General features: G+C 48.5%; 1 protein-coding gene across 3 annotated transcripts; it reads left to right on the top strand.

The window, feature by feature from the left end:
• Window positions 1-448: 448 nt before the first annotated feature.
• Window positions 449-23,564, top strand: LOC137589423 (fibulin-2-like). Of its 3 annotated transcripts, XM_068307192.1 has the most exons (16): window positions 449-684; window positions 2,902-4,405; window positions 11,775-11,889; window positions 12,314-12,443; window positions 13,664-13,868; window positions 14,894-15,100; window positions 15,735-15,842; window positions 16,386-16,499; window positions 18,093-18,230; window positions 19,639-19,779; window positions 19,850-19,978; window positions 20,537-20,662; window positions 20,758-20,874; window positions 20,949-21,077; window positions 22,301-22,424; window positions 22,548-23,564. In XM_068307192.1, the coding sequence occupies exons 2-16, from the start codon at window positions 3,019-3,021 to the stop codon at window positions 22,903-22,905; spliced, it is 3,528 nt and encodes a 1,175-aa protein (XP_068163293.1). In that variant the 5' UTR covers window positions 449-684; window positions 2,902-3,018; the 3' UTR covers window positions 22,906-23,564. The 3 variants fall into 3 exon arrangements, with proteins under 3 accessions (XP_068163293.1, XP_068163301.1, XP_068163309.1); XM_068307200.1 differs by lacking the exon at window positions 19,850-19,978; XM_068307208.1 differs by lacking the exon at window positions 22,301-22,424 and having other exon boundaries at window positions 22,548-22,745.
• Window positions 23,565-27,703: the final 4,139 nt, after the last annotated feature.

The following is a 27,703-nucleotide window of genomic DNA, read 5'->3' as shown; positions in this document are numbered from 1 at the left end:
TTAAACTCTTGTCCATCGGGTGATTTCAGACTAACTTGGTTCTCTTTGCAGACATCACGTGACCTCTGAGGACCCTTGAATTAATTTGATTTTATCAATGTGACTTCTTGGCGCTTGAGGAGGAAACAACGGATAAGAAATTAATTTGGCACCAAAGCAGGAGCTGTGGAAAAGTTAACATACTGACTTTAATAGGCACTATAATGTGAAGGTAAATTATGAGCGAATATAAAACACAAACTGTGGCATTATTGTGAGTTTACATGAAGGAGATGCAGTTATTTTGTCGGTTTGATCGTTATCGTATGTTTTTGCCCGGTTCCGTCTATTTAAATCGACTGACGTCATCCGTTCCCCGGACTGGAGACAGTTGTAATGCACAAAGACTTGCAAATAATTGTATGGAAGTTTGTCCCGCCCCCCTTCGTGAAAAAAAAGGGAACGGAGGCGCTGCAGCCTCCGAAGTTGGAGTCAGGACATAAAGTTAACGCACAGTTTCACCTGGAGCTCCAGAGACGTGAGGTAGGAGACGGGATTTAACGGAGAAACGGAATGTGTGTTAAATGAGGAAGAAGAGCCGGTGCGTAAAACGGTTTGGGTCCCCACCTGACGGGAGAACCCAGCAGGACGCGTCAAGATCACTTCTGTCAACATTCTACACCAGGAAAGATTTTTATCCCAAAGGTAATTCATCAAACCTCATTCTTACCGGTTTCCGCAAACCAACGGAATTAAGTAACGATGAATTAAGTAACGATGAATTAAGTAACGATGAATTAAGTAACGATGAATTAAGTAACGATGAATTAAGTAACGATGAATTAAGTAACGATGAAGTGAAGTTTGATTAGCTGCCTCTCTCCACACACGGAGTTGGACACCCCACCAGAACCGTCCGTGTCCTCGCAGCGGGGGGTGGGCGATCGGAGCCGTTCTCAGGAATCTGTCGGAGCTCAGTTGCGCGTAAAGTGTTTTCACGTGCGTAATTGCGCGCGCACGCAGCTGTTACGAGCACAAAAAAGGGTAAAGGTCAGTGTTAGGGCCACAGACACACACAGGCTGTTTGAGTGCGTCGAAGGACATTCACTGGACTGATAGCTGAGCAAACACCCCGACAGAAAACCTCCTATCAGGGTCCGGAGCAGCACAGACGGATGGCTCCAAACCTCACGCCGTGATTCTCTTATCAGCCAGTGGCCTTTTTCCTGTGGTAAAACTCCCCTTTCACTCTATGAATAGACAAATGCTGAGCTTTGGTTTTGGAAGCACAACACACCCAAAGCAGCAGGCATTGTGCCCGTTACTGACTGTAAGGTCTGCTAAAATGATTGTGAACCCGCAGAACACAAAGACATCATTGATGGTGTAAATGGAGCTGCAGCCGCTTTGATTCGTCCTGATTTACAGATGTTATGAGCCACCAGGAGGTGGTCTGGTCTCTTGATTTGTTAGCGGGGTTGAGTTAAAAAAAAAGATTTTGATTCTTGGGAGGATGAATGTTGAGTTTAGATGAAAATTTAAGCTTAAATGGAACAAGGATTATTATTGCTGTCATCATCATAGGTGTTGTCACTTTCCTTTACATGGGCAGATCAGATGTGTTTAAACATATTCTATAGTTCCTCACAAGCTTGAGTTAATCTTGATGACACAATGTGGAGTCTGTGAGGGGTTGAAATCACTGTTTGGTGTGAATGTGAATAAAAATCAGGATCCACCAGATTTAAATGTTTTGCTGTTACACGTCCAGCGACCTCAAAGTGACGGCGAGTGTTGGGCCTTTTGTTGAACTATGTGCTCTGCTGGTGCCATTCTCATTTAAATTGAGTGAATTAATTCTGTTTACAGCGTCGTACATTCCAAATGAATGCACAGACCGACACGCAGATGTGCTTGAAACAATCAGTTTCCCACCTGGTGTTACGTTCTTGAAGGATCAAACTATCTGCTGCATCGTGTTTCAGCTCCGTTTCACAGACGCACGTTGTTTCTGCTGAAGACAAAGCTGTAAACCTGCTTTCTCCTGTCTAGAGCGGTCTATCTTTTGGTTGGAATATATTCCAAGTACATGCATTTAAAAAAAAAAGTGATAACTGAATAGGCTGTGAGAGAGACCATTTTTTAACTGGGTGGAACCAATTTGAACTGGAAATGTCAGCCCGTGATTCAGGCGCGTTTTGTTGTAATCTTGTTGTAATATTGAGCTGAACTTTATAGCGGGAAATGTCACCTAAGTCTCTCTTATTCGGGATGGGTGAAAGCGGCAAATAAAAAAGGAGAAAAGTAAAATATAAAACTGTTTGAAGCCGTAGAACTAGACAAAGGGTTAAACATCTCTGTAGAAAACAATACATGAAGAAAAGCTCCAGAAATCTCATCAAATCCGATAATTTATCAGATTTATATGTCTTAATGCATTACAATACATATATGTTCCCTTAACATTCTATTTGTTTGTAACCACCCCCCCCCATCAGCTGGTGAAGGCAGACATTAATGATGGACTGAAATAACTGGACAGTATTTCCACAACATTCCCACCCATGTTTCACAGACTATAATATCCCCAGCAGTTTGGCAAACTGTGTAACAACATGAGGTTTTCTTATGTGAGCATCATCTTTTCAACATGTGATATTTTTTGTTGGGCTATTATTGTACTTTTCCCTAAGTCAACCTTGGCAATAATTTCACATGCAATCAAATATAAACCCCAGCTTTCAAATCCTGGGTTGCCAAAATAGTAGGCATGGAAAAATGTGCAGTTGGTAGGTCTTCGGATGAAAGCAGACAGGTTTTTGAACGTGCACCAAAAATATCAGGATGCTGATTAATATCAGCCCGAGAGCCGGACGTCTTTTGTGTGGTAAACATGTGATTAACGGGTGTTTATCCTCACAGGCTAGAAGACACTAAAGGAATAAAATCTAGCCTGAAGAGCTTTGAAGACGCTGACATTGAAGAATAAGACTTGAGGTATTTAACTTTTCTAAATACCTTTTTATGTTTTAACGCAAAATGAACTCTCAGAGGGCGACGTTGATCTTCTGTTGGATTATTCTACGCTTGGAGACCTGCCGGGGCCAGACGGACTGCACAGGTGTGACCTGTCCCGTCCCTCAGAACTGCATCCAAAGCGTTTCGGAGGAAGGCGCCTGTTGCCCCGCCTGCATCCAAAGGGGCTGCACCTGTGAGGGCTACCAGTACTACGACTGCCTCCGGGGGGGGTTCCAGAAGGGGAAAGTCCCAGAGGGGGAGTCTTACTTCGTGGATTTTGGAAGCACCGAGTGTTCCTGTCCCCGGGGAGGGGGGAAGATAAGCTGTCGTTTCATCCCCTGCCCTGAACTTCCCCCAAACTGCATTGATGTTTTACAGCCGGCAGACGGATGCCCCGAGTGTGGGCGAGTCGGTTGTAACCACGGCAACAAGAAATACGAGGCGGGACACTCGTTTCAGATGGACGTGTGTCAGGTCTGCCACTGTCCCACCGCAGGCGGGAGGTTAATGTGTTCACCTGTCCCCGGCTGTGACCCCCGCGGCCCCAAGAAGCCCTCGTGGATCACCACCGGGGGGGACAAAAGCCCCTTCAGAGAAAACCAGCATTCAGTGGATCGGTTTTCCCAGCTGGCAGCGGGGAACACGCTCCCGCTGTACAGGCCCGCCCCACCCAGTCCTGGCTCTGATCGCTATGACGACGCCCTGGCAGGGCCCACGCCCCCCCCCATCCAACAACTGGCTCCACCACTGGAATCTACTACGGCACCGCCGGCTCCCCCCGAGTCCAGCCCCACGTCCTTCAGCCCCCGTGACGACAGCAGACAGGAGCTCAGCAGCACACACAGTCCTGATGGAGACGACACCCCCAAAACGGCCCCCACTCCTGAAGGGGCCCGGGGCCAAACGTCCACGTTCAGAACAAACACAGAAACCCACAGGCCCCGACAGGAAGCTGGGGAGAAGACCCCCAGACACAGCAACAGAAGGAGGGTCTCACAGGACCCCCCCAGAGACACCCCCCATGTGAGCAGGGGCCACTTGGGTCACCACAGACACAATCAGGGCGCTCGCACGGGGGCTGGGGGCCGGTCCCGTCCTGGTAGCCACAGAGAACCAGAGAACGTGTCGGTGGAGCCGAGGCAGCCCCCCCCTGAGGAGGAGCAGGACTCCTACCCCACAGTGAGGTTCAGCCCCACCAGCAGAGCCCCCGTCAGGCTGAGGGAGGAGAGGGAACAGCCCCAGAGGCAGCCCCACCACCACCAGCCCCAGACCCTCCAGAACCCCCAGACCCTCCAGAACCCCCAGACCCTCCAGAACCCCCAGACCCTCCAGAACCCCCAGACCCTCCAGAACCCCCAGACCCTCCACCACCAGCAGCCCCATGGCGCCCAGGAAGACCTCACCGGAGGTAAGGTGTGTGTGTGTGTGTGTGTGTGTGTGTGTGTGTGTGTGTACAATATATAATGTATTCTGTATAGTCTATATTCACATGTTTATACACACTGTATATATACTGTATGGTATATATTATGTACTGTAAATGAAGAAACTATAGTTCAGTATACAGCATACAGTACAATATTGCCTATCTACCAGTGGTGGGGGGTCAGGGCCAGCAAGGCCTTCTCTGCTGGTCTAACAACCAGAAATCATGAGAATATTTATGATAAAAGTTAATTAGATTTGAATGCATTTTCCTTAAATATATTCTAATATATGTATAAATATATAATTCTACATTTGTGTATAATATGAAATAGGCCAACACTGGGTCAGTGTCCTACTTTTAGATTAAAGGGGTTTTATCCAATCAGAATTCAGCTAGCTTGTGTTGCCAGGTTGAATGAAATCTGCCCAGGACCTCCAGAACCTAGAATGCAGGTCTCCCTGACCTGAGAGGGAACGGGAACACAGTTAATGGACAGATGCGATAGCCAATCAGATCACGAGTTGGTGATGCTAAGGGCTTCTAGCTGGCCTCACGGTCACCTGACATGTATCTGTCTTGTGATTGGATACGCACTCTGAGAAGGCGGGGCTATGCAGACACTAAGCAGACACACGTCTGAAGAGAAGCTCTAGTGAAAGGAGGGGCCGAACCCCCAAGGAGCTAACCTGTTGTAGCTAACCTGTTGTAGCTAACCTGTTGTAGCTAACCTGTTGTAGCTAACCTGTTGTAGCTAACCTGAACCAGCTAACCTGTTGTACCTAACCTGTTGTAGCTAACCTGAACCAGCTAACCTGTTCTAGCTAACCTGATCTAGTTAACCTGTTCTAGCTAACCTGAACTAGCTAACCTGAACCAGCTAACCTGTTGTAGCTAACCTGTTCTAGCTAACCTGAACTAGCTAACCTGAACCAGCTAAACTGTTGTAGCTAACCTGTTGTAGCTAACCTGAACTAGCTAAACTGTTGTAGCTAACCTGAACTAGCTAACCTGAACCAGCTAACCTGTTGTAGCTAACCTGTTGTAGCTAACCTGAACTAGCTAACCTGTTCTAGCTAACCTGATCTAGTTAACCTGTCCTAGCTAACCTGAACTAGCTAACCTGAACCAGCTAACCTGTTGTAGCTAACCTGTTGTAGCTAACCTGAACTAGCTAACCTGAACCAGCTAAACTGTTGTAGCTAACCTGTTGTAGCTAACCTGAACTAGCTAAACTGTTGTAGCTAACCTGAACTAGCTAACCTGAACCAGCTAACCTGTTGTAGCTAACCTGTTGTAGCTAACCTGAACTAGCTAACCTGAACCAGCTAAACTGTTGTAGCTAACCTGAACTAGCTAACCTGAACTAGCTAACCTGAACCAGCTAACCTGATCTAGCTAACCTGAACTAGCTAACCTGAACCAGCTAACCTGAACTAGCTAACCTGATCTAGCTAACCTGAACCAGCTAACCTGATTTAGCTAACCTGAACCAGCTAACCTGAACTAGTTAACCTGTTCTAGCTAACCTGAACTAGTTAACCTGTTCTAGCTAACCTGAACTAGTTAACCTGTTCTAGCTAACCTGAACCAGCTAACCTGAACTAGCTAACCTGTTCTAGCTAACCTGAACTAGCTAAACTGTTGTAGCTAACCTGAACTAGCTAACCTGAACCAGCTAACCTGTTGTAGCTAACCTGTTGTAGCTAACCTGAACCAGCTAAACTGTTGTAGCTAACCTGTTGTAGCTAACCTGAACCAGTTAACCTGAACTAGCTAACCTGAACTAGTTAACCTGAACTAGTTAACCTGAACTAGTTAACCTGAACTAGTTAACCTGAACCAGTTAACCTGAACCAGCTAACCTGAACTAGTTAACCTGCTCTAGCTAAATGAACTAGTTAACCTGAACTAGTTAACCTGCTCTAGCTAAATGAACTAGTTAACCTGAACTAGTTAACCTGCTCTAGCTAGTGGAGTGTTCCTGAGGAAACCAAGGAGAATGGATTTTGTGTTTAAATCAGCCGTTTGAACAGCTGTTTCTGTGAGTACAAGCGTTTCATTTACATAAGTTTTCATATTTAATGTTCTTGTAATTTAATGTCATTTATCACATTAATTATAAGGAAATAAAATAACAAATATACTAAGAATGAAAAAATTGTTGCTCTCCTGCGATGTGTGTAAATAATGTGTCCCTCCTGGTCAGCTGTGTGGTTGTAGAGGAGATACAGAGACTGTTGTATACCTGATGGAGGTGATGGGTCATCCAGTAGTGTGTGTGTGTGTGTGTGTTTCTCTAGCTGTGGTGTCAGACATGATGGTCATTTCAGTGGTTTGTTGTGACGTAGGTGTGTGTCGTCTCTAAAGGTGTGGGCGGGTTCTTCTGTGTGACAATAAAAGGAGTGGGGGGCCGACACTGGTTTTTGTCCCATTTGAGAGACGTTATAAACACCTCAGTCCTGAAGGCTACATTGGATGGCAGCGGTGGGAGCTGCTCACAGCATTATGGGATGTATTTATGCAAGTTTGACGAAGGAAGACATCACTGAAGGCCTAGGTGTGAAATGCACGGCCCATAACTGCTAAATGCACAGTTTATACATCCACTTATGTGTATGTATTATGTATTATTATGTATTACTATAGGTGTATGTATGATAATCATTATCAACTGCAAGTTTGTTTTTTCCCAGTACATAAAAAACTTTACATTAAAAATAATCTTAGCTATAAAGTCTGAATGGCCCTTAAAGAAAAACTATACTTGTGTGTGTGTGTGTGTGTGTGTGTGTGTGTGTGTGTGTGTACACATATATCTCATATGAAAACATAAAATGGCTATCGACCATCACAAAGGTAACATTAATAATAATCACTATAATTATATCAGGAAGTGCTCACACTCTGAGTGCACTGTGATTCATTGGGTGCCAGGTTGTGACGCCTCAGGGTGTGATGGATGCCCCCATGATGACAGTGTTGGGTGGAGATCTGTCAGGAGACTTTCTTTCTTTTCCTTCTCTCACATCCTGTCCTCTAAGAGCCAATCAGAATCACCGCTCAGGCTGGCATCGCTCCAGGAAAAACTGTTCTCACCCACCTTACTCTGAAGACGCAGGAACTATACGGTCTCATGTCCATGGACGCAGTAACTATACGGTCTCATGTCCATGGACGCAGTAACTATACGGTCTCATGTCCATGCGTTCTAGTGCAGAGACTGTATTTACTTCAGGCTTATGAAGAACAACCCGATGCTGGATCTCGTCTGATGGATCCTTCAGAGGCTGCAGCTCCAGGAGGTTCTAACCTCTCATTAATTATCTGCATGTTTTCAAATAGACGAGGCTCCTTCACGGAGTAAAGGCCGATGCGATGCCCGTCCTGGGGGAGACGGATGATGAATCCATTACAGAGAAGATGAGTTACACCACATCTCTTTCCTGTGGAGGAACATAATTAGATCATAACGTCCTGATGTTTATGACTTCCTGACACAACGTAGTTTCATGTTATTCTCAGGCGTCCCTCTGAAGCAAATCCACTTCTTTTTATGAGCCGGTGAAATGTAATTTCATCCTAGTAATCACTTCAGTGTCTGATTTACTAAAGAAATTATTCAGGATTTAGACAGTGTTTTCTAGTCGGGGGTGTTTTGTCCAGAGAACCGCCGTCTGGAGATGTGGAGTTAACCCTGTGTTTGTCCAGGCCTGTCAGGACTTTTCTTTCCTTTCAGCACCTGGCCCCCATCGGTATGTGTAGTATATGATGAATGCATGTGAGGGGGGGGTCTGTGAATCCAGACACACCTTCACCCCCATGAAGGTATGGAGGAAAGAGCAGCCAGGCTGGACCAACCAGAACGTTGTCCGTCAAACGTTCGTCTCCATCCGGACATATCTGTTAAACTGGTGCCGGTGTTTGTGTAGGAAGTCTGTTCAGGGGAAAAACGGGGATTTGTTCAGTTTTCCACACGTCAGAGCGAATTAGGATTAAGTCCAGCTCGTCGTGGTGGAAGAGGAGCTTTTTTTCCTGGTTTCTTGGGCTCACACGTTGGTGAACTCACGCTGGTGGATGTTCACTGTTAAAGGTTATTGGATGAAGAGAAGGTTTCAGAACTGGCTGCTGATCCTAAATGTCATTTATGTCACATCAAAGATTCTGAGGAGGGAAAGCAGAAAGCAGGAACATCAAACCTCCCCCTCAATGAGCTGCTCTGCTGGAACTCGTCCCAAAATGAATGTTTTTGTCTTTCACACCATAATTCCTCGTCTGCCTTTCTCTTTCCTGGTGGTGTGTGTTCATGGGGGGGTGGAGGGGTTGTTTAGGCTTTCTGATGTGGAGCTGGACTGGTGTAGGGTTTCTTGGGGGTCGTACCTGTGCGAGGCGTGGCCCCCGTGTGATGAATGAGACCACTGTTGTGGCTCCATCGCCGCGGCCCCAGGAGCCCGTGTGATTACCAGTTTCCCGTGAGGCTGCTGTTTTCCCAGTGTTCCCAGTAATCGCCTCATCTGAACCCCCCCCCCCCCCCCCACACACACACACCCGTCCTACTTCACCAGGCTCCAGAGCTGAACGGAACACTGAACTGAAACAGGAGAACATTAAAAGTGCAAAGCTGATAGAACTGGCGCGTGAGGCGGGATGACAGAAGAGCTTGTTTTATCGCCATGGTTACGAGTGTGATCCGGTGGATCCATCTTCCTCTGCAGAGAGAGAGTTGATGTGAGTCTGTGTTAGAACCATCAGTTTGGAGGAGCTTCTGGGTCCTCCAGGGGAACTTTGGCGTTGGGTGAAGCGTCGTACTGCAGCAGCATCCAGAAAACCAGACCTGATGTTATTCCTGGGGGGTTATTTTGGTCCGTCAGATCCAGAATCAAGATCTGGTTGGATTTCCTCCGTCCAAGAAATGAGCAAATTTCCTGTGTGTGAGCGCTCTTTTGGAACGTCAGAGAGAAGCACGTTAAGATTACACGCCTGTGGAGAACATTCAGCACTTCGCTCGACTGGGGTTGTTGTTAAGTGCTCAACAAATAAAGATTGGATTGGATTGTAAGAATTCATTTCCAAAGCAGAATTTAATTTGATTGTATTTTAAATATCTGCTGAGGTGCAGTGAAGTAAAAACACTTTTCTTATTGTTCTATTCCGGTTAATTACGAAACAACGGCTCAGATTTCTGCTACTCAGACTCCTGGATTAAAAAGTGTGTTGTTAGTAACTCAAACCCTGATTGGTCACTATGGAGACGAAGCCCTAACCGTGACCCTGTGATGTCACAGCCATCTGTTCCTGACGGTGATTACCTGCTTTAAAAGACGCCGTTTCCCCTCAGGTGTTCGTGTTTGAGGAGAATATTTAGTCACGACCTCTGAACCCTGAGCAGGTCTACACGCATGCAGACATGCATCATGTTACACGCTTATCCGTACGGGCGTGTGCTGTGATTCACTCTGAGCCCACCTGTACTGTAAATCATAAAGGTACAGTAAAAACACAGGAGCGCTCTGATTGGCTGCAGGAGACAGGCTTTATGTAACCTGCGTGTTCAGAGCTGCCCGTCATGCGTGTTGGACCAGGACAGGAGCATAGCATCTGGTGCTAATGCTAATGGCTAAATATCACAGACAGGTCTGTATGAGAGGAGCTTCAGGAGTGTTTGTGGAAGAACAGCTTTGTTGTTGGAACCAGTTTAGTCAGAAGGTCTGCAGGAGACTGGAGGTCTGGTGGGACTGGGACACCGCCTGGATCAGGTCTTTGTTTTCATCCCAGGAGCTGTTGTGGTGACACGCGGTCTGACACGCGGTACATGTACCGTACATACATGATTCTGACTGCACACACTCCGCTCTTTGCCCCTGGTGGGGGAACCGATTCCACCTGGAGAAAAAGAGAATCTGTGTGTTTGAGTAAAGGTGGGTGGGGAGGGCGGTTCCACCAAAAGAAAGACAGGAGCTAAAATGTTAGAATGACCTCCTGCAGTCGAGCCTCTTCTGTTAGGATTTGCAGCTTTTCTCTTGTTTGTTTTTTTTTTGAGGGACCAATGAGGCCTCGGCTTCAGCGAGGGCCGTGATTGGTCCGCTGTTGTGTCCGAACTGAAATGCATGATGGACGGTGAGGACGTCTTTAGCATCCATTCAGGCCTCCCATTGGACGGTTATCTCTGTGTCTGGTGACCTGCTGACCTCACCACCATGAGGTTAATAGTGAACCCTAGTGAAGAGAGTGAACAGAGTGAACACTAGTGAAGAGAGTGAACAGAGTGAACACTAGTGAAGAGAGTGAACAGAGTGAACACTAGTGAACAGAGTGAACCCTAGTGAACCCTAGTGAACCCTAGTGAACCCTAGTGAACCCTAGTGAACCCTAGTGAACACTAGTGAACACTAGTGAACAGAGTGAACGTCACACCAGCTCCGTGCAGCGCTGCAGTCTAGTTTTAATCTGTTTTAACTTCTATCGTTTTGCATCTGTGCTCATGATCAGCTTTTACATGCAACAAAAAAAGTTTTAATTATTAAAATGTAAATATAATATGACTAAATAAAGTCTACTGTACTGTGTTGAGACCTAAGAACAGATGTCATTAGGATCATAAATAATCCCATATCCAGCCTGAATGGATTTGATTAGTTCGAGTTAAAACGCTCACAGCGATGTTAAAAATCTCCATCCCGAAGGAAACGGGAAACTCATCTCTATATTATCTAATATTAGATAATATTATCTAATATTAGATATCTAATATTAGATAATATTATCTAATATTAGATATCTAATATTAGATAATATTATCTAATATTAGATAATATTATCTAATATTAGATAATATTAGATAATATATAATATTTAGTCTTCTACGGTGCAACTGACTGTAAAAGCACTGGTGTCATGATGAGTTGTTTTCATCAGTCGGAGCCACAAATCAAGGCTGGAATGTGCTGCCCTGTTGTTGAGGGAGCTCACATACGTGTTCCTGTCTCACATACGTGTTCCTGTCTCACATACGTGTTCCTGTCTCATTCCACACTAATGTGCGGCTCCATTCTGATAGCCAGGATATAACCAAAAATTAAATAATAATACTGAAGGTCAGTCGGTTTCATTCTCGTCCCCTCAAATGAATTTTGTAGTCGAGTCAAAGGTCCTGAGAAGGAAAACACATTTTATCTTCTGAAACAGGAGCCCCCCCAAAGAAATTGGTCCCATTCGAACGATCCTTTGACCAGGTTTCATGGCGTCTGGTTTATTGCGTTGTGGTGAACGTTGCCCGTCTCTCTCTGGCTGGATCGTTTCCAGCTGCACCGGTGGGATTCACCTGGAACTGTGTGTTTGTGTTTCATTCTAGTTTCTGCCCAGGAGCTGGGGCAAAGCTGCTGTGAGACGGGGCAGAAATGGGCGTCGGTTAACGGCCACTGCGACGACATGGAGCCGCCCACGCAGGACAGACGCTCCATCTGCTGGTGAGGCTGGGGGCTATTACTGCACGCCCATTGGGTCTGCTCACCATTAATCATCTTTTATAGTCGTCAGTGGGCAGGAGGGCTGTTCATCTGCCTCATCTGACTTAACAAGGGCAGTTTGAGGATTAATTAAGTCTCATAACGGCGTAAAAACGCTCACAATTTGTTATTATGGCTTGTTTGTGCAAGAGCCGTCACATTTTAGTTCACTTTCTTTGGGAACGCTGGATAATCCTCCAAGACCGAGCTGGTAATTTATGGAGATTTCAAATTTAATTTCTCCGTCTAATTTATAGCGTCTTGAAAACACATTAGACTCAGATCTGTAGCAACGCTTATGGGAAAAATAACCAGAGTTTCTGCCGTGAGGCCAGTGGCAGTAAAAACACTCACTTCTTCCTCCTGTGTGTTCTTTGTCCACCAGGACTGCCCAACAACAATGCTGCCTCGGCTCCCTGGAAGAAGTCCAGTGTTTGGCTGGGATTAGTGCAGCGAGAGCAGGAGGCGTGTGTCAGAGGAACGCCAGCGCTAAATGTGGGACCAATTTCTACAAGGCAAGTCTTAGTGACCTGAGTCCAAAGCAGAAAGCCAAAAAGGGCTCCTCTGGTTTACAGTCAAGCATAACGAGACGGTGAAATTCAAATGAATTCTAATACAGTCTGACGTAGCTGCTAATACATGTAGCATCGACAGTGGAACTTAAAACTAATCTGCAGCCAATGAGAAATCAGCTTTATTCTAAACATCTCCTCTGAGCTGCTCGTCCGGTTTCCTGTTGTTCAGTCACCTGATTTGATTTAAACGGGATGATTGGGGGCCGTTTGGGACAGGAGGTTCCCACGGAGCTCCGTAAATTAGCTCTAAATTAACTCGTGTCATCAGCATAGACACGACTCCAGCCGCTCCCCCAGCAGCTCTCTGGGGTCACGGGGGGGCCATGGCCTCAATGCAGGTCTGGAATCCCAGTTTATTATATTAGCATGCTAACATATGGTAATAAATTACAGCAGAGCAGTTTAGCACCTTAGTTCAGCACATAAGCATGCTAACACATCAGTAATGCTAATGCTAACACATTAGTAATCAGTGAGGAGCTGAAGTGCAGCTGAAAAACTTATTATCTTAATTTAACATTTAACCCTTTAAAGCAAAACATATATTTAATGCACATAAATTTAACATTTTTTCCCTGAAAAATCTGATTTATATATTCGGACACATGCACACGCGTTTTCAATGAGACAACAGTCTGGATTTAGCCATAATCATTTAAATTAAAGTTCATATATATAATTGTAATTTTTTTTCAAATTTGTCAGAAGGTTCCAATAGACCTTATTTAGCAGATTTTTCTGGCAATTATCTCATGTTTCGGGCTATAACAGGTTGCTTACGCTAACATTTGGTAATAACCATTCTGTGTCAAGTACAGCTGAGAAAGATGAATTATTTTTTCAGGTATTTTGACAAAAACAAAGTCAAATACTGAAGATAGTTCTTTAGTAATAGTAATAAAAGAGCGCCATTTATATTTGGTGCACATATAAAATTTTACTGTAATCCGATGAATAGATTATTAGTATATTATTGATTAGTATGATTGCCTCACGGCAGCACTACTAGGACAGGTCAGGAGGTGATCCTGTGTGGGTCAGGATTCCCCTGAGATCTTTTCTGTCTGAGGAACCTTCATCACAGATGGGTTGGAAGTCATGTGAGCATCATCATCATCATCATCATCATCATCATCATCATGATCCTGTCCGACCTGCAGGACTGCTGCGACTGCTGCCTGCTGGGGCTGCAGCTCCACAGCGAGGGCCAGCGCTGCCAGGCCCCCCGCTCCCTGGGCTTCCACTGCAAACACGTCTTCCTGACCTGCTGTCAAGGCCAGGAGGGGGGCGTCAGGGATCCAGATGACCAGCAGGCCACCGTCAGAGAAAGGCCCCCTGAGGCGTCCACGCCTCTGCCTAAAAAAGGTATTCTCTGCTGGGAAACAGTCCAGGTCAGATGTTTTTCTAATGGGGGGGGACACACCAGCCTGCAGGAAGATGCCCCTTTACCTCATAAAATACCTTACCGATATTTACTGTGATATAAAAACTACATTAACGATAAAGTCTGCTGGGGCTGACCGTGGGGGGGTTAGGAAAGGGGGATTAAGGTGCTGTTATGAGAATGTTTTTATTTCCATGTGATGATAAATGTTCTTCTGGGATCAGGAAGCAGCAGAAACGCAGCCAGACAATGAAGACAGACGTGTGAGACGTAAACGCCACACCGTGTCTGCAGCGCATGTTGGTTTATCCTGTTAGAACTTTTGGAAGCTGTAAAAACTGCGTTAAAGATAAACCTCACCCCAGGAGACGCGACTCCTCTCCAGGCTAAACTAGATTATCATTCTCAGGTCTGTACTGAACTTTATTTATCAAGGAATTTTAATAATATTTTTTTAATATTAATCTATTTTAAGCTTACAAATTAAAAAAAAAAAAGATTTTAAATACTTTAATGCAGAAAAAACGTCTGTCTCATCTTCAGCCACTTCTTCCTCATTGTGGGTCACGGGGGTTCCTTTGGGCTAATAACATGATGTCTGTATATCATATAATTATGATATAAAGACACCTGTAGGGGACTACAGATGAAAACTGGACTTCTGGCTAATTCTGGCCTTTTTAACCCTCTATAATCATGTGTTAAAACGCATCGTCTCCTTCAAAGAAACTAAACTCAAACTAATTTTGATTTATTGTACCGTAACATGATATGATGTGTTTTTAATTGTTGACTAGTGATTAAATGAATCCAGTACTTGTGGCAGACGGAGGTAAAGTGGAGTGAAATGACAGAAACTATTTTTCTGTGTTCTTTGATGAACTGAGGTCTAACGAAGAACGACTCCTCAGTAAACTGGAAACAAACGTTTAAATCCTTTAACTCTCATTAAAAGCTGTTTTCCATTCAGTTGTGACTCAGCGAGCGCGTCTCCCTCCCCCTGCAGTGTCCGACAGCCCCTACCCCAACGAGGCCTTCTCCATGGGCGAGGAGCGGGACGGGGGGAACGCGGTGGAGGTGGAGGACATGGACGAGTGTCTGATCTACGAGGGGAACGTCTGCCACCACCAATGTGTCAACACGCCGGGGTCGTTCCGCTGCGAGTGCTTCCCTGGATACGAGCTGCAGGAGGACGCCTTCACGTGTGCACCAGGTGGGGGGGGCATTTCCAGCCGTGGGCTGATAATGAAGAGAAAACTGATTCTCCGATCCGTTAACGCTCCAGAGGACCTGTCAGGAAGAGCCCGTTCCTGGTGTGTGTTCCTGGTGTGTGTTCCTGGTGTGTGTTCCTGGTGTGTGTTCCTGGTGTGTGTTCCTGGTGTGTGTTCCTGGTGTGTGTTCCTGGTGTGTGTTCCTGGTGTGTGTTCCTTCCTGTCTGCCAGCGCTGATACTGCCTGATGGTGGTTGTTTTAATCACATGTCCCTAACATCCCTTTCCTGGTGCGACGGCGGTGCTGCACTGATCACATCTCCTCCCTGTGTGAGAGTCGTTCTTCACACAGACGGGAGTCTCCTCAGATGTGTGTGGAGGTGATTCTGTGTGACGGGTGTGTTGTGTGCCAGGCTGTAATCAAAGGAGGCCCTCGTCCCAACACGCCTGTCTCAAAAGGAAGCTAACGCCAGCGCTCACAAAATTACAGTGATGGATGGGGTTCACTAATAAAAGCCAGCGTTCCTCTGCAGGCGGCGTTTTCCCGTCCCACCGTTACGACCCACGCTGCAGACGCAGCGGAGGAACCCTGGATTCCAGTGCGATCCGTGTGATCAGGTTATCTGTGTGTCTGCAGCGCTGCTGGACGAGGAGAACCGCCTGAGGGAGGAGGATGGAGCGGCGCAGCCCACCTCACCACCCCCGCCTCCCACCGTGCCCCCGGCCCCGGTCAACCCCTGTGAAGGTGACCAACGCGCATCTGAATCAGGGTTCATGTTACCTCCAGAAAGCAGTGCATCCTGGGATGCGCTTCAAGAAACATTTGTGCATCCAAGCATCCCAGACCGGCCCTCGTGTGTCGATGCAGACCACTGCACACACACACACACACACACACACACACACACAGACACACACACACACACACACACACACACAGACACACACACAGACACACAGACACACACACACACACACACACACACACACACACACCCCCCTCCCGTTCCATGAGGGGTAGTTGTGCTCCTCGTGTCAAACACAGGCGGTGAGTCGGTATGAAAGGTTAGTTTGTTTTCCACACCAGCCGCCCACTCGTACCAGAGTCACGTTTTGTTTTTCTCCTTTGGTTGCCATGACAACAGAGTGGCGTTTGACCACATGGTGCAGCGATATTTGGTAACGCGATGTGAGCGAACGCCAACACGGTAAACGGTGGTTTGTCTCCCGTCCAGAGGCTGTGGTGCGTTGCCCTAACACGGGGTATTTAATCTGCCCCCGCTGTCAGTGTTGTTTTCAGGAGGCCGGCCGTGTGAGCAGCTCTGCACCTCGGCGGGGGGACGACCTCAGTGCTCCTGCTACCCAGGATTCTCCCTGGCGGCCGACGGGCGCTCCTGTGAGGGTGAGTGACTCCGCCCCCCGTGCAGACGCTGTGGTGGAAAGCAGCACAATCAGACCCTTGTTGGGGTTTTTTCACCAGAGGAGTTTGGTTTCAGTGAAGGAGAGCGTCTTGGCAGGACTCCCCAGCCCTGGTTTGTCTTGTCTCCAGTCAGGTTGGTGCAGCTCTAACCCTGATCCCCTCCTGGTGAACACGTGAACATTCTCTGCTCCAGCTGCTGTTGTCACCACATTCTGCCCTCTGAACAGCGTTTCAGCCCGTCAGCCTAACCCGCCTCCTTGAGTCCTTTCTAACAGCTGATTGGTCCACCAAGATCCAGATGATGGTGTTTTTGTGCATCCCTTGGTCTAAAATAATTACTCAGATTCCTTATTTTCCTTTTTTCTCACACCTTTTATTCTTCTCTGGAGGGGCAGACATGAGTGAGTGAACAGAGACAAATAAACGGGGTTTATTTATCAGGCTGATCACATGTCCTTCAGGACGCCCAATCAATACTGATATTTATTGGCTCCACATTATCAGCATCAGTTCCCTCCTGCCCCCCCCCCCAGGCTGTAAATACCTGCTGGAGTGTTTGTTCAGAGGTGGAATCACCTTCACCCCCCGAGAGAAGGAACAGAGTCCTAACTTTAATTATATTCAGGTAATCGTGTCATTGGCAGACTAGAGGGAACGATAAGCTTTTATTGTGGGGGGGGGCACCTGGCTGGTCTCTGTGGGTTCAGGCGCTGAGAACCAGCAAATCTGCAGCTACTTGTGAATTTAAAATATGGTCATTTGACCATATTTTATGGTCAAATACCAGCAAACCATACCAGCAAAATGAGCATTTAGGAGCATAAAGACGAACAAAGTGACTCCCAATGAGAAGCGGATGAAACCGGAGGACTCCTGCAGACGGTTGGGATGAACATCTGATTTATAACCCACCTCTACCACCTCAGACCGGATCAACAGACGTCATATTAAATTGTAAATCCAGTCCGGTTCCTGTTCATCCACGGCTGTAACTGACCCGTTGGGACCAGGAGGACTTTATCTTCTAAATTACAGACGGTATTACCTGAAGGACCCCCCTGTGAGGTTCTGCTTTGGCGCTGAACCGTGACAACATGTTCATAATTAAAATGCCATCCTGCTGATGTTCTGCCTCGGCAGCAGCCCTGAGGGCTGATGGGATGCCGTTAGCGTCACAGGTGTTGGCTCATCTCATAAATGTGGGCATCAGACGGGGCGGTGGGGAGTTACTGCTTTAACGCAGACAGGTACATATCTACCTGTGTCACAGCCCCACGTCATTAAATTACCACTTCATGAAAGTTCATGACAATCCAACAGATGTTTCACTCAAACCTGCTCGTTTTAACTTACTGAAAAAGGCTTTTAGCATCATTAAGGTTCTTCTTTGTGGGGCTTCCTCTCATTCATGGTGGCCGTATTGATGTTAGATGAAGTCCTGTCCGACCTGCCATTTAACCACACTGCCATCCAGTGGTGACTCACGGTATCACAGCTCAGCTTCTCAAAGCTGGAGGTGAATCAGAGACAGATTTATAATCACTTCACTTTTAATTCATGTTTCCGTGTCTCCAGATATCGATGAGTGTGAGCAGCAGAGCCACAGCTGTGGGCTCCACTTCCTGTGTGTGAACACAGAGGGCTCGTTCCGGTGCGACCCCAAACCCAGATGCCCCGTGGGGTTCAATCGGGACGCACAGGGCAGCTGTGTGGGTAAGAAAAGACGTCTGGACACTAATAACATCATTATTACCTCCAGCATGTGTGTAAACTCAAGGCCCGGGGGCCACATGTGGCCCTCCACATCATGTTATATGGCCCACGAGAGAATAAAAGGTCAGTCTAAAAATCAATAGGTCAAAAACTACATTTCCCACAATGCAGTAGTTCAGCCCATCTTAACTCTGACTAAACGTAGTGAACAAAGTTAATGTCCTAACTTGTGTCTGATGTTATTTTTCTTTATTGATTGATAGTTTGATCCTTGATTGATGGAGTTCTGTGGGTTTAATAACCTGACAAATGAAAAGGATTTATGTTAGAACAGAGAAACAAACAAACATGTTTTTTCTGTCTAACTGTAATGTTTGGAACTAGAATCAGTCAGAAATTCAGTTATTTAACATTAAGGAGTAGTTACATTTAGTTACATTACACTGAGTTACATTTAGTTACATTTATTAGTTACATTAAGGAGTAGTTACATTTAGTTACATTACACTGAGTTACATTTAGTTACATTTATTAGTTACATTAAGGAGTAGTTACATTTAGTTACATTACACTGAGTTACATTTAGTTACATTTATTAGTTACATTAAGGAGTAGTTACATTTAGTTACATTACACTGAGTTACATTTAGTTACATTTATTAGTTACATTAAGGAGTAGTTACATTTAGTTACATTACACTGAGTTACATTTAGTTACATTTATTAGTTACATTAAGGAGTAGTTACATTTAGTTACATTACACTGAGTTACATTTAGTTACATTTATTAGTTACATTAAGGAGTAGTTACATTTAGTTACATTTATTAGTTACATCTGGTCCTTTCATTACAGCCGTGATGCTGAGGTGGCCCCCAGTGAAGATGAGTTTGACCCCCCCGGTCTATAGAATGGTTGTTTTTCATTCAGGGTTAAAGAAATTCATTCTTTTTCGTGTTTGTTGTTGATCAACAATGATTTTGTTCAGGAACATAAAAACTAATTGTTGAAGGGCAGTTTCTGCCCTGCTTGCCTTCTATTACCCCGTGCGTGGTGAGTCCTGGTGGTTGCAGCGACTGGGGGGGGGGGGGGGTTAAATGCCACACAGGCAGCAGATCAGACAGGTTGCTGTTTGGGGCTGCAGGAGGGTAGATAAAAGCCCATCCTCTGTCCTCCTCCACCACAAACTGATGCCGTGGAATTAGCCCCCAGGGGCAGGAACCGGGACGTGTCGGGGCAGCCGACACCCCCGTAAAAGAAACGCTCAGAGAAACGAGAGAATTAAAAAGAAAAAAGGTCAGGTGGATTCGTACGACGTAGTCGTCCTGCAGGAGGGTGTGTGTGTGTGTGTGTGTGTTTGATCCCACAGCCAGGCTAAAGACCCCCCCATCCCTCCCTGTGTGTATCAGACATCAACGAGTGCGGCGCGGTGCCCCCCCCCTGCAGCCTGGCGTTCAGCTGCATCAACACCCCCGGCTCCTTCACCTGCCAGAGGAGGGTGTTATGCAGCCGCGGCTACCGGCCCAGTCCCGACGGCTCCAGGTGTACAGGTACGCTTCACTTCCACCTGTTGACCAGCAGGGGGCGGTGGGGAACGACTCCACGTCTGGTTTCTTGCAGACGAGGACGAGTGTGTGAGCGGCCTGCACCGCTGTGGGGAGGGCCAGCGCTGCCTCAACCTGCCCGGGTCCTACCGCTGCGAATGCCAGACGGGCTTCCAGTACGACTCCTTCAGGAGGACGTGTGTGGGTACGTGTGGCAGCTGTGTGAACACAGCAGTGCTGCCCCCGGGGGGGCGGTGGCAGGAAGGGGAACTGCAGCACAACGGTCGGATATGGTGAAGCGCGTTTGTGTGTATCTCTGAATGTTTGTAGGTTGAGGACTACCTGGATGGGGTTTTAGTTTGAACAGAAAGCAGGGATCAATGAATGAGGCTTTATCGATCAACCTGATCACATGTCCATTATCAACCAATGAATGACAGCATGAAGCCGGCCCTCCTGCAGTGGAGGAGCTGCTCCTTCGCTTCAACGTCTCCTGCAGGAGGAGGTCATCTGATCGCATCTCCTCTTCCTCCTCCTCTTCCTCCTCTTCCTCCTCCTCCTCCTCCTCCTCTAGTTTAGAGTCACTGTGTCGTGACTCTCATGATAATGGATAATGTTCTCGTGTTTAGACTATCAGCAGACAGCTGGTCCCTTCACACACACACACACACACACACACACACACACACACACACACACACACACACACACACACACACACACACACACACATTGACTGATGACGCCACCCCCTCCCTCTCAGATGTGAACGAGTGCTGGCGCTACCCGGGGCGCCTGTGCGCCCAGACGTGTGAGAACACCCCCGGGTCGTACCTGTGCTCCTGCACCGCCGGCTTCCACCTGGCCAGCGACGGCAAGAACTGTGAAGGTACACACACACACACACACACACACACGCCGTGTGTGTGTGTGTAGCTGGCGTGTTCCCGAACACAGCTCTGACTGGTGACCTCTGACCTCCAGATGTGAACGAGTGTGAGTCCAGCCCGTGCAGCCAGGAGTGTGCCAACATCTACGGCTCGTACCAGTGTTACTGCAGGCAGGGCTACTACCTGAGGGAGGACGGCCACACCTGTGCAGGTGAGGTGTCACACCCCCACGTTCATGCTGGACTCTACCATTGGACTGAAGCCATCGCTCCCCCCCGCCTCTAGACATGGACGAGTGCTCCCAGAGCGTCGGACACCTGTGCACCTACAAGTGTGTGAACGTTCCAGGCAGCTACCAGTGTGTGTGTCCTGAACACGGATACACCGTGTCTCCAAACGGACGCTCCTGCAGAGGTGACCCCCTCCCAAAAAACTAAATGAATGTCTTCTCTTCTTTATGGGGAGTTCAGCTCCTCAGTCTGCACTGGATGGTTTTAAAAATGTCTCTGCACCCATTTAACTCTACATCACGCGTGTAGCATTTAACACGCCTGGATAAACATGATTAACGCTTCAGAAATCAAACAGGCAGTAAAAAAAAGAGCTTTTCTGGTTTGTTCCCACCTGGTTTCTGTCCTGCATTGTTACAGATGGATGGGTGGGTGGGTGGATGTATGGGTGGGTGGGTGATAGACTGTAGATTGTTTTATTGAAATAAAATAAAATTTAAGAAAAGATATTAAGAACAGATAAAAGATTTTAAAAATATTAAAGATATAGAAGTTGATAAGATGATATTGTGTGTATCCACTGCTGTCATTCATTCACACGTTCCACAGGAGAAATAAACACACAAACACTTCAGGACCTTTACTGCACAAGTACTGCACCCCTAGTGCACCCCTAGTGCACCCCTAGTGCACCCCTAGTGCACCCCTAGTGCACCCCTGGTGCACCCCTAGTTCACCCCTGGTGCACCCCTGGTGCACCCCTAGTGCACCCCTAGTGCACCCCTAGTGCACCCCTAGTGCACCCCTAGTGCACCCCTAGTGCACCCCTAGTGCACCCCTGGTGCACCCCTAGTGCACCCCTAGTGCACCCCTAGTGCACCCCTAGTGCACCCCTAGTGCACCCCTGGTGCACCCCTAGTTCACCCCTGGTGCACCCCTGGTGCACCCCTAGTGCACCCCTAGTGCACCCCTGGTGCACCCCTAGTTCACCCCTGGTGCACCCCTGGTGCACCCCTAGTGCACCCCTAGTGCACCCCTAGTGCACCCCTAGTGCACCCCTAGTGCACCCCTAGTGCACCCCTAGTGCACCCCTGGTGCACCCCTAGTGCACCCCTAGTGCACCCCTAGTGCACCCCTAGTGCACCCCTGGTGCACCCCTAGTTCACCCCTGGTGCACCCCTGGTGCACCCCTAGTGCACCCCTAGTGCACCCCTGGTGCACCCCTAGTTCACCCCTGGTGCACCCCTGGTGCACCCCTAGTGCACCCCTAGTGCACCCCTAGTGCACCCCTAGTGCACCCCTAGTGCACCCCTAGTGCACCCCTACACACTAATGACAAGTTAGAATAAAGGAGGGAAGAAGCTGCAGAGGGTAGTGAAGTCATTGTGCGTTGACTTTGCGTCACAGATGTCGATGAGTGCACGACAGGAGCTCACAACTGCTCTCTGGCTGAGACCTGTTATAACATCCAGGGGGGGCACCGCTGCCTTTCTCTCCACTGCCCCCCAAACTACCGCAAAGTGTCTGACACGTAAGTCACCCGTTCACAAGCTGCACCAAAGATTGAGAAATGAAATATAATAAAGACTTTGATGTTACTTCATACCTGTATAGGTTTGATTCAGTACCCCCCCCCCCCCGTGTCCCTCTGCAGACGCTGTGAGCGCATCAGCTGTCCGAACTACCTGGACTGTCAGAACTCCCCCCTGAGGATCACCTACTACTACCTCAGCTTCCAGTCCAACATCGTCATCCCCGCTCAGATCTTCCGCATCGGCCCCTCCCCCGCCTACTCCGGAGACAACGTCATCGTCAGCATCACCGGGGGCAACGAGGACGGCTACTTCAGCACCCGCAAGCTGAACGCCTACACGGGGGCCGTGTACCTGCACCGGCAGGTGGAGGGGCCCAGGGACTTCCTGGTTACCGTGGAGATGAAGCTGTGGAGGCAGGGCACCTTCACCACCTTCCAGGCCAGGATCTACGTCTTCATCACGGGGAACTCGCTCTAACGCCGTGGGGGGGGCGTCAGACACGACCGACCTGAACTCACGCCAGAGAACTGCTCATTCCTATTTAATGACGTCATATTTAAACATTATAAACCACTGCCAGCCAATAGGCTCTGAGCTCTTCGTCCAGTTTGTGTCCCGTTCACCTGTACCCGCCTCACCTGGAGACAGTATTGGTTTTACTACTTTTATACGTTAAAACCCTGCAGCATCACTTTTCTCTTATTTCTCACCTCAATCATAAAAAAATGTCATTTCTGAGAAATACACGGAAAAAAACTTTCCATATTTAAAAAAAAAAAAGCAAATCAAAATATTCAAAATTGTAACCTTACAGGAACAAGTTTTCCATTTTTAGGGTTGATTTTAACTAAATAATAGTTAAATTCTACTTCTGGGTTCCACTCAGTTTGTTTAATGATAAATAGTTATTATCCCCACTTCCTGTCACCTGATGCTGACGTCATGTGATGACGTTGTGGTGAAAGCAGAACAAATTTCTTTAACGGTTCTTCCTCTCCTTCCTGCTGCTGCTGATGTTTAAATCCTTTTATATTACTCTACATGGTGTATTTTTATACCAGACTTTATGGATGGATGTATTATATTTTTATGCTAGATTCACAAACTGCAAAGTATTTTAGTGAAGTATTAAATAAAAAAACACCAATGTAGCTCGCTGCTGTTTGTGGTTTTATTTGTTATTTGCTGGTTTTTTTTACAACTGTTCCTCAAGAACTCTCACTTGAACCTTTGATGATGCAACAGTTCCTGCTTCTGGCTTCTGATTGGTGGAAAATTATTCCTCAGTTTAGTCAGAGCGACCCGTTCCTGTCCGGACCTGTCACACACTAAATATCATGGACTATTTACATACCTCTTCACACCTCGCCAGCGAACTCGTCATGAGCGTCATCCATCAACACAACAAACACACACACACACACACACACACACACACACACACACACATATAATGATGGCTAATAAAAACAATGATCATGTAGGTGTTTGATTTCTAACACAATATTCTATAGTAATGTTTATGCAGAGGCTCATAAACCTCCACTCCCATCCACTTCACATTTTAACACTAAAAGACTTACGCTGCCACCTACAGGACGGATGCGGTGCTACATGCCAAAATTTCGCCTTTCTCTCAGATTGAGTCGGAACGTTCTACAAAAAATGAAGACTTTGCACCAAATTTCTATTAATTTTGAAATCAATTGATTTAGGGTGATTTTCTCTCTAATGGACTCTACTTTAAACTCAAGGTTGACCTTTTGCCCCTGCTCAGATGTTGACGACCTGTTCCTGGTGTAATCATCGGAAAGGGTGTGTGTGTGTGTGTGTGTGTGTGTGTGTGTGTGTGTGTGTGTGTGTGTGTGTGTGTGACAGCTGTATTAATGCGTGTTGCTCACCCAAACAGAGCTGCTCGCCAGTTTTCTGCTCTCTGAGATAACTGACGCTGCTGCAGGTCATTGAAACAATGAGAGTGATTTCTGCTCTGTTTTAGGGTCACACTCGGCGTTCAGTGAGCAGAACGACGGCTGAGCCACAAACAATCAGATCATTTACTGTTTGAGTCAAACATGATGCCGCTAACGCTCAGGATAAACTGACCTGTGCTGCTCTCTCTGCTGTAAATACAGAAGCTCTCAGGTGATTGATGCCTCCCCTCATTACCTTTATCTGCTGTCCAGGATTAGGTGGTCCTGTGCTTCAGGGACGGTGCATCACGCGTCCCAGACAGGACAGATACGGGTGTAGGGACGCTGACAGGAAGTTATGAAACCTCCTGGACAAAGGAAGAGGTTCCGGGCCTGGATTAGAGGAGAGACGGTTCAGAGTAACAGAACCTCTGGCCAAACAAAGCCAGAGCGAAGGTCTCCACCCAGAGAGTCCACCTCACAGGACGTCAGAGAAGAGCTCTATTTCATAAAGAGAAATTATTAAATTGTACTAAACAAATTATTTGTCAAACAGACACATGGTCACATCTTTTGCACCTTTGGGTCAGAATAACCTGGTTTTTGTTGTTTAGTTATAAACTGGTATTGGTACCCATTCCGTTAGACCCCGGGGGGGTCAGATCAACCTGCTGACTGGGTCCAGTCGGGTGTGGATCTGCGTAGCGTGTGATGCTCTCCCTCTGTCTGTCTACCCCCCCCCATAGCTCAGGTGGTCATCACCTGAGGGGGAACAGTGTGAATGGGCGTTCTCAGCAGCAGACAAGCACCGGCTCGTGTTCCGTCAGGAGGAGCTGCGTGTTATTAGAGGCCGAGCCGACCACCTGCCTCAGCCAACCAGCACACCTCCAGCCTCCCACGGCTGCCTGTGATTGGTCCGCTTCCAGGAGCATCCTGAGGCCCAGCAGGGGGTCAGATGGAGGCGCGAGGGTTTCATCCGCACAGAGTTATGGATTAGTTTGAATGCAAATATGACGTCATCAGTTGCATCAGCTGGGTGTTTGATTGAGATTAAGATAATCCAGCATGATTGACAGGTTAATCTGTGAAATCTTCACCTTTGTCAAAATGATTTAATTCCCTGTTTGTCCAGATTCCTCTGGTTTTAATCCGTCGTGTGATTTCAGTGTAATCCAGCTGAATAATTCAGAGTTAGGAAACACAGAGTTAAATGTGTGGAGAGACCAGCTGAGCACGGACAGGGGGGAGGAATTTACCTGAGAGGAGAATGGAGGGGGGGTGAGGGGGGTGTGAGGTGTGTGAGGGGGGTGAGGTGTGTGAGGGGGGTGAGGGGTGTGAGGGGGGTGTGTGTGAGGGGGGTGAGGGGGTGAGGGGTGTGAGGGGGGTGTGTGAGGGGGGTGAGGGGGTGAGGGGTGTGAGGGGGGTGTGAGGTGTGTGAGGGGGGTGAGGTGTGTGAGGGGGGTGAGGTGTGTGAGGGGGTGTGTGTGAGGGGGGTGAGGGGTGTGAGGGGGGTGAGGTGTGTGAGGGGGGTGAGGTGTGTGAGGGGGTGAGGTGTGTGAGGGGTGTGTGTGAGGGGGGTGAGGTGTGTGAGGGGGGTGTGTGAGGGGTTGAGGTGTGTGAGGGGGGTGAGGTGTGTGAGGGGTTGAGGTGTGTGAGGGGGGTGTGTGAGGGGTTGAGGTGTGTGAGGGGAGTGAGGTGTGTGAGGGGGGTGAGGTGTGTGAGGGGGGTGAGGTGTGTGAGGGGGGTGTGTGAGGGGGGTGAGGTGTGTGAGGGGGGTGAGGTGTGTGAGGGGTTGAGGTGTGTGAGGGGGGTGAGGTGTGTGAGGGGTTGAGGTGTGTGAGGGGGTGAGGTGTGTGAGGGGGGTGTGTGAGGGGGGTGAGGTGTGTGAGGGGGTGAGGTGTGTGAGGGGGTGAGGTGTGTGAGGGGGTGAGGTGTGTGAGGGGTGTGTGTGAGGGGGGTGAGGTGTGTGAGGGGGGTGTGTGAGGGGGGTGAGGTGTGTGAGGGGGGTGAGGTGTGTGAGGGGTTGAGGTGTGTGAGGGGGGTGAGGTGTGTGAGGGGTTGAGGTGTGTGAGGGGGGTGAGGTGTGTGAGGGGTTGAGGTGTGTGAGGGGGGTGAGGTGTGTGAGGGGTTGAGGTGTGTGAGGGGGGTGAGGTGTGTGAGGGGGGTGAGGTGTGTGAGGGGGGTGAGGTGTGTGAGGGGGGTGAGGTGTGTGAGGGGGGTGAGGTGTGTGAGGGGGGTGAGGTGTGTGAGGGGGTGAGGTGTGTGAGGTGTGTGAGGGGGTGAGGTGTGTGAGGGGTTGAGGTGTGTGAGGGGGGTGAGGTGTGTGAGGGGTTGAGGTGTGTGAGGGGGGTGAGGTGTGTGAGGGGTTGAGGTGTGTGAGGGGGGTGAGGTGTGTGAGGGGGGTGAGGTGTGTGAGGGGGGTGAGGTGTGTGAGGGGGGTGAGGTGTGTGAGGGGGGTGAGGTGTGTGAGGGGGGTGAGGTGTGTGAGGGGGGTGTGTGAGGGGGGTGAGGTGTGTGAGGGGGTGAGGTGTGTGAGGGGTGTGTGTGAGGGGGGTGAGGTGTGTGAGGTGTGTGAGGGGGTGAGGTGTGTGAGGGGTTGAGGTGTGTGAGGGGGGTGAGGTGTGTGAGGGGTTGAGGTGTGTGAGGGGGGTGAGGTGTGTGAGGGGGGTGAGGTGTGTGAGGGGGGTGAGGTGTGTGAGGGGGGTGAGGTGTGTGAGGGGGGTGAGGTGTGTGAGGGGGGTGTGTGAGGGGGGTGAGGTGTGTGAGGGGGTGAGGTGTGTGAGGGGTGTGTGTGAGGGGGGTGAGGTGTGTGAGGGGGGTGTGTGAGGGGTTGAGGTGTGTGAGGGGGGTGTGTGAGGGGTTGAGGTGTGTGAGGGGAGTGAGGTGTGTGAGGGGGGTGAGGTGTGTGAGGGGGGTGAGGTGTGTGAGGGGGGTGTGTGAGGGGGGTGAGGTGTGTGAGGGGGTGAGGTGTGTGAGGGGGTGAGGTGTGTGAGGGGGTGAGGTGTGTGAGGGGTGTGTGTGAGGGGGGTGAGGTGTGTGAGGGGGGTGTGTGAGGGGGGTGAGGTGTGTGAGGGGGGTGAGGTGTGTGAGGGGTTGAGGTGTGTGAGGGGGGTGAGGTGTGTGAGGGGGGTGAGGTGTGTGAGGGGGGTGAGGTGTGTGAGGGGGGTGAGGTGTGTGAGGGGGGTGAGGTGTGTGAGGTGTGTGAGGTGTGTGAGGGGGTGAGGTGTGTGAGGGGTTGAGGTGTGTGAGGGGGGTGAGGTGTGTGAGGGGTTGAGGTGTGTGAGGGGGGTGAGGTGTGTGAGGGGTTGAGGTGTGTGAGGGGGGTGAGGTGTGTGAGGGGGGTGAGGTGTGTGAGGGGGGTGAGG

Source organism: Antennarius striatus, chromosome 2 (assembly GCF_040054535.1).
Source record: "Antennarius striatus isolate MH-2024 chromosome 2, ASM4005453v1, whole genome shotgun sequence".
Classification (NCBI taxonomy): domain Eukaryota; kingdom Metazoa; phylum Chordata; class Actinopteri; order Lophiiformes; family Antennariidae; genus Antennarius; species Antennarius striatus.
The sequence above is the reverse complement of the archived record's forward strand: the minus strand, read 5'-3'. Positions and strand labels throughout refer to the sequence as shown.

Coding starts and splice junctions, on each gene's coding strand:
- LOC137589423 (XM_068307192.1), top strand. CDS start 3,019: ATGAACTCTCAGAGGGCGACGTTGATCTTCTGTTGGATTATTCTACGC. Junction 19,780..19,849: donor CGACGGCTCCAGGTGTACAG/GTACGCTTCACT, acceptor GGTTTCTTGCAG/ACGAGGACGAGTGTGTGAGC. Junction 19,979..20,536: donor CTTCAGGAGGACGTGTGTGG/GTACGTGTGGCA, acceptor CCTCCCTCTCAG/ATGTGAACGAGTGCTGGCGC.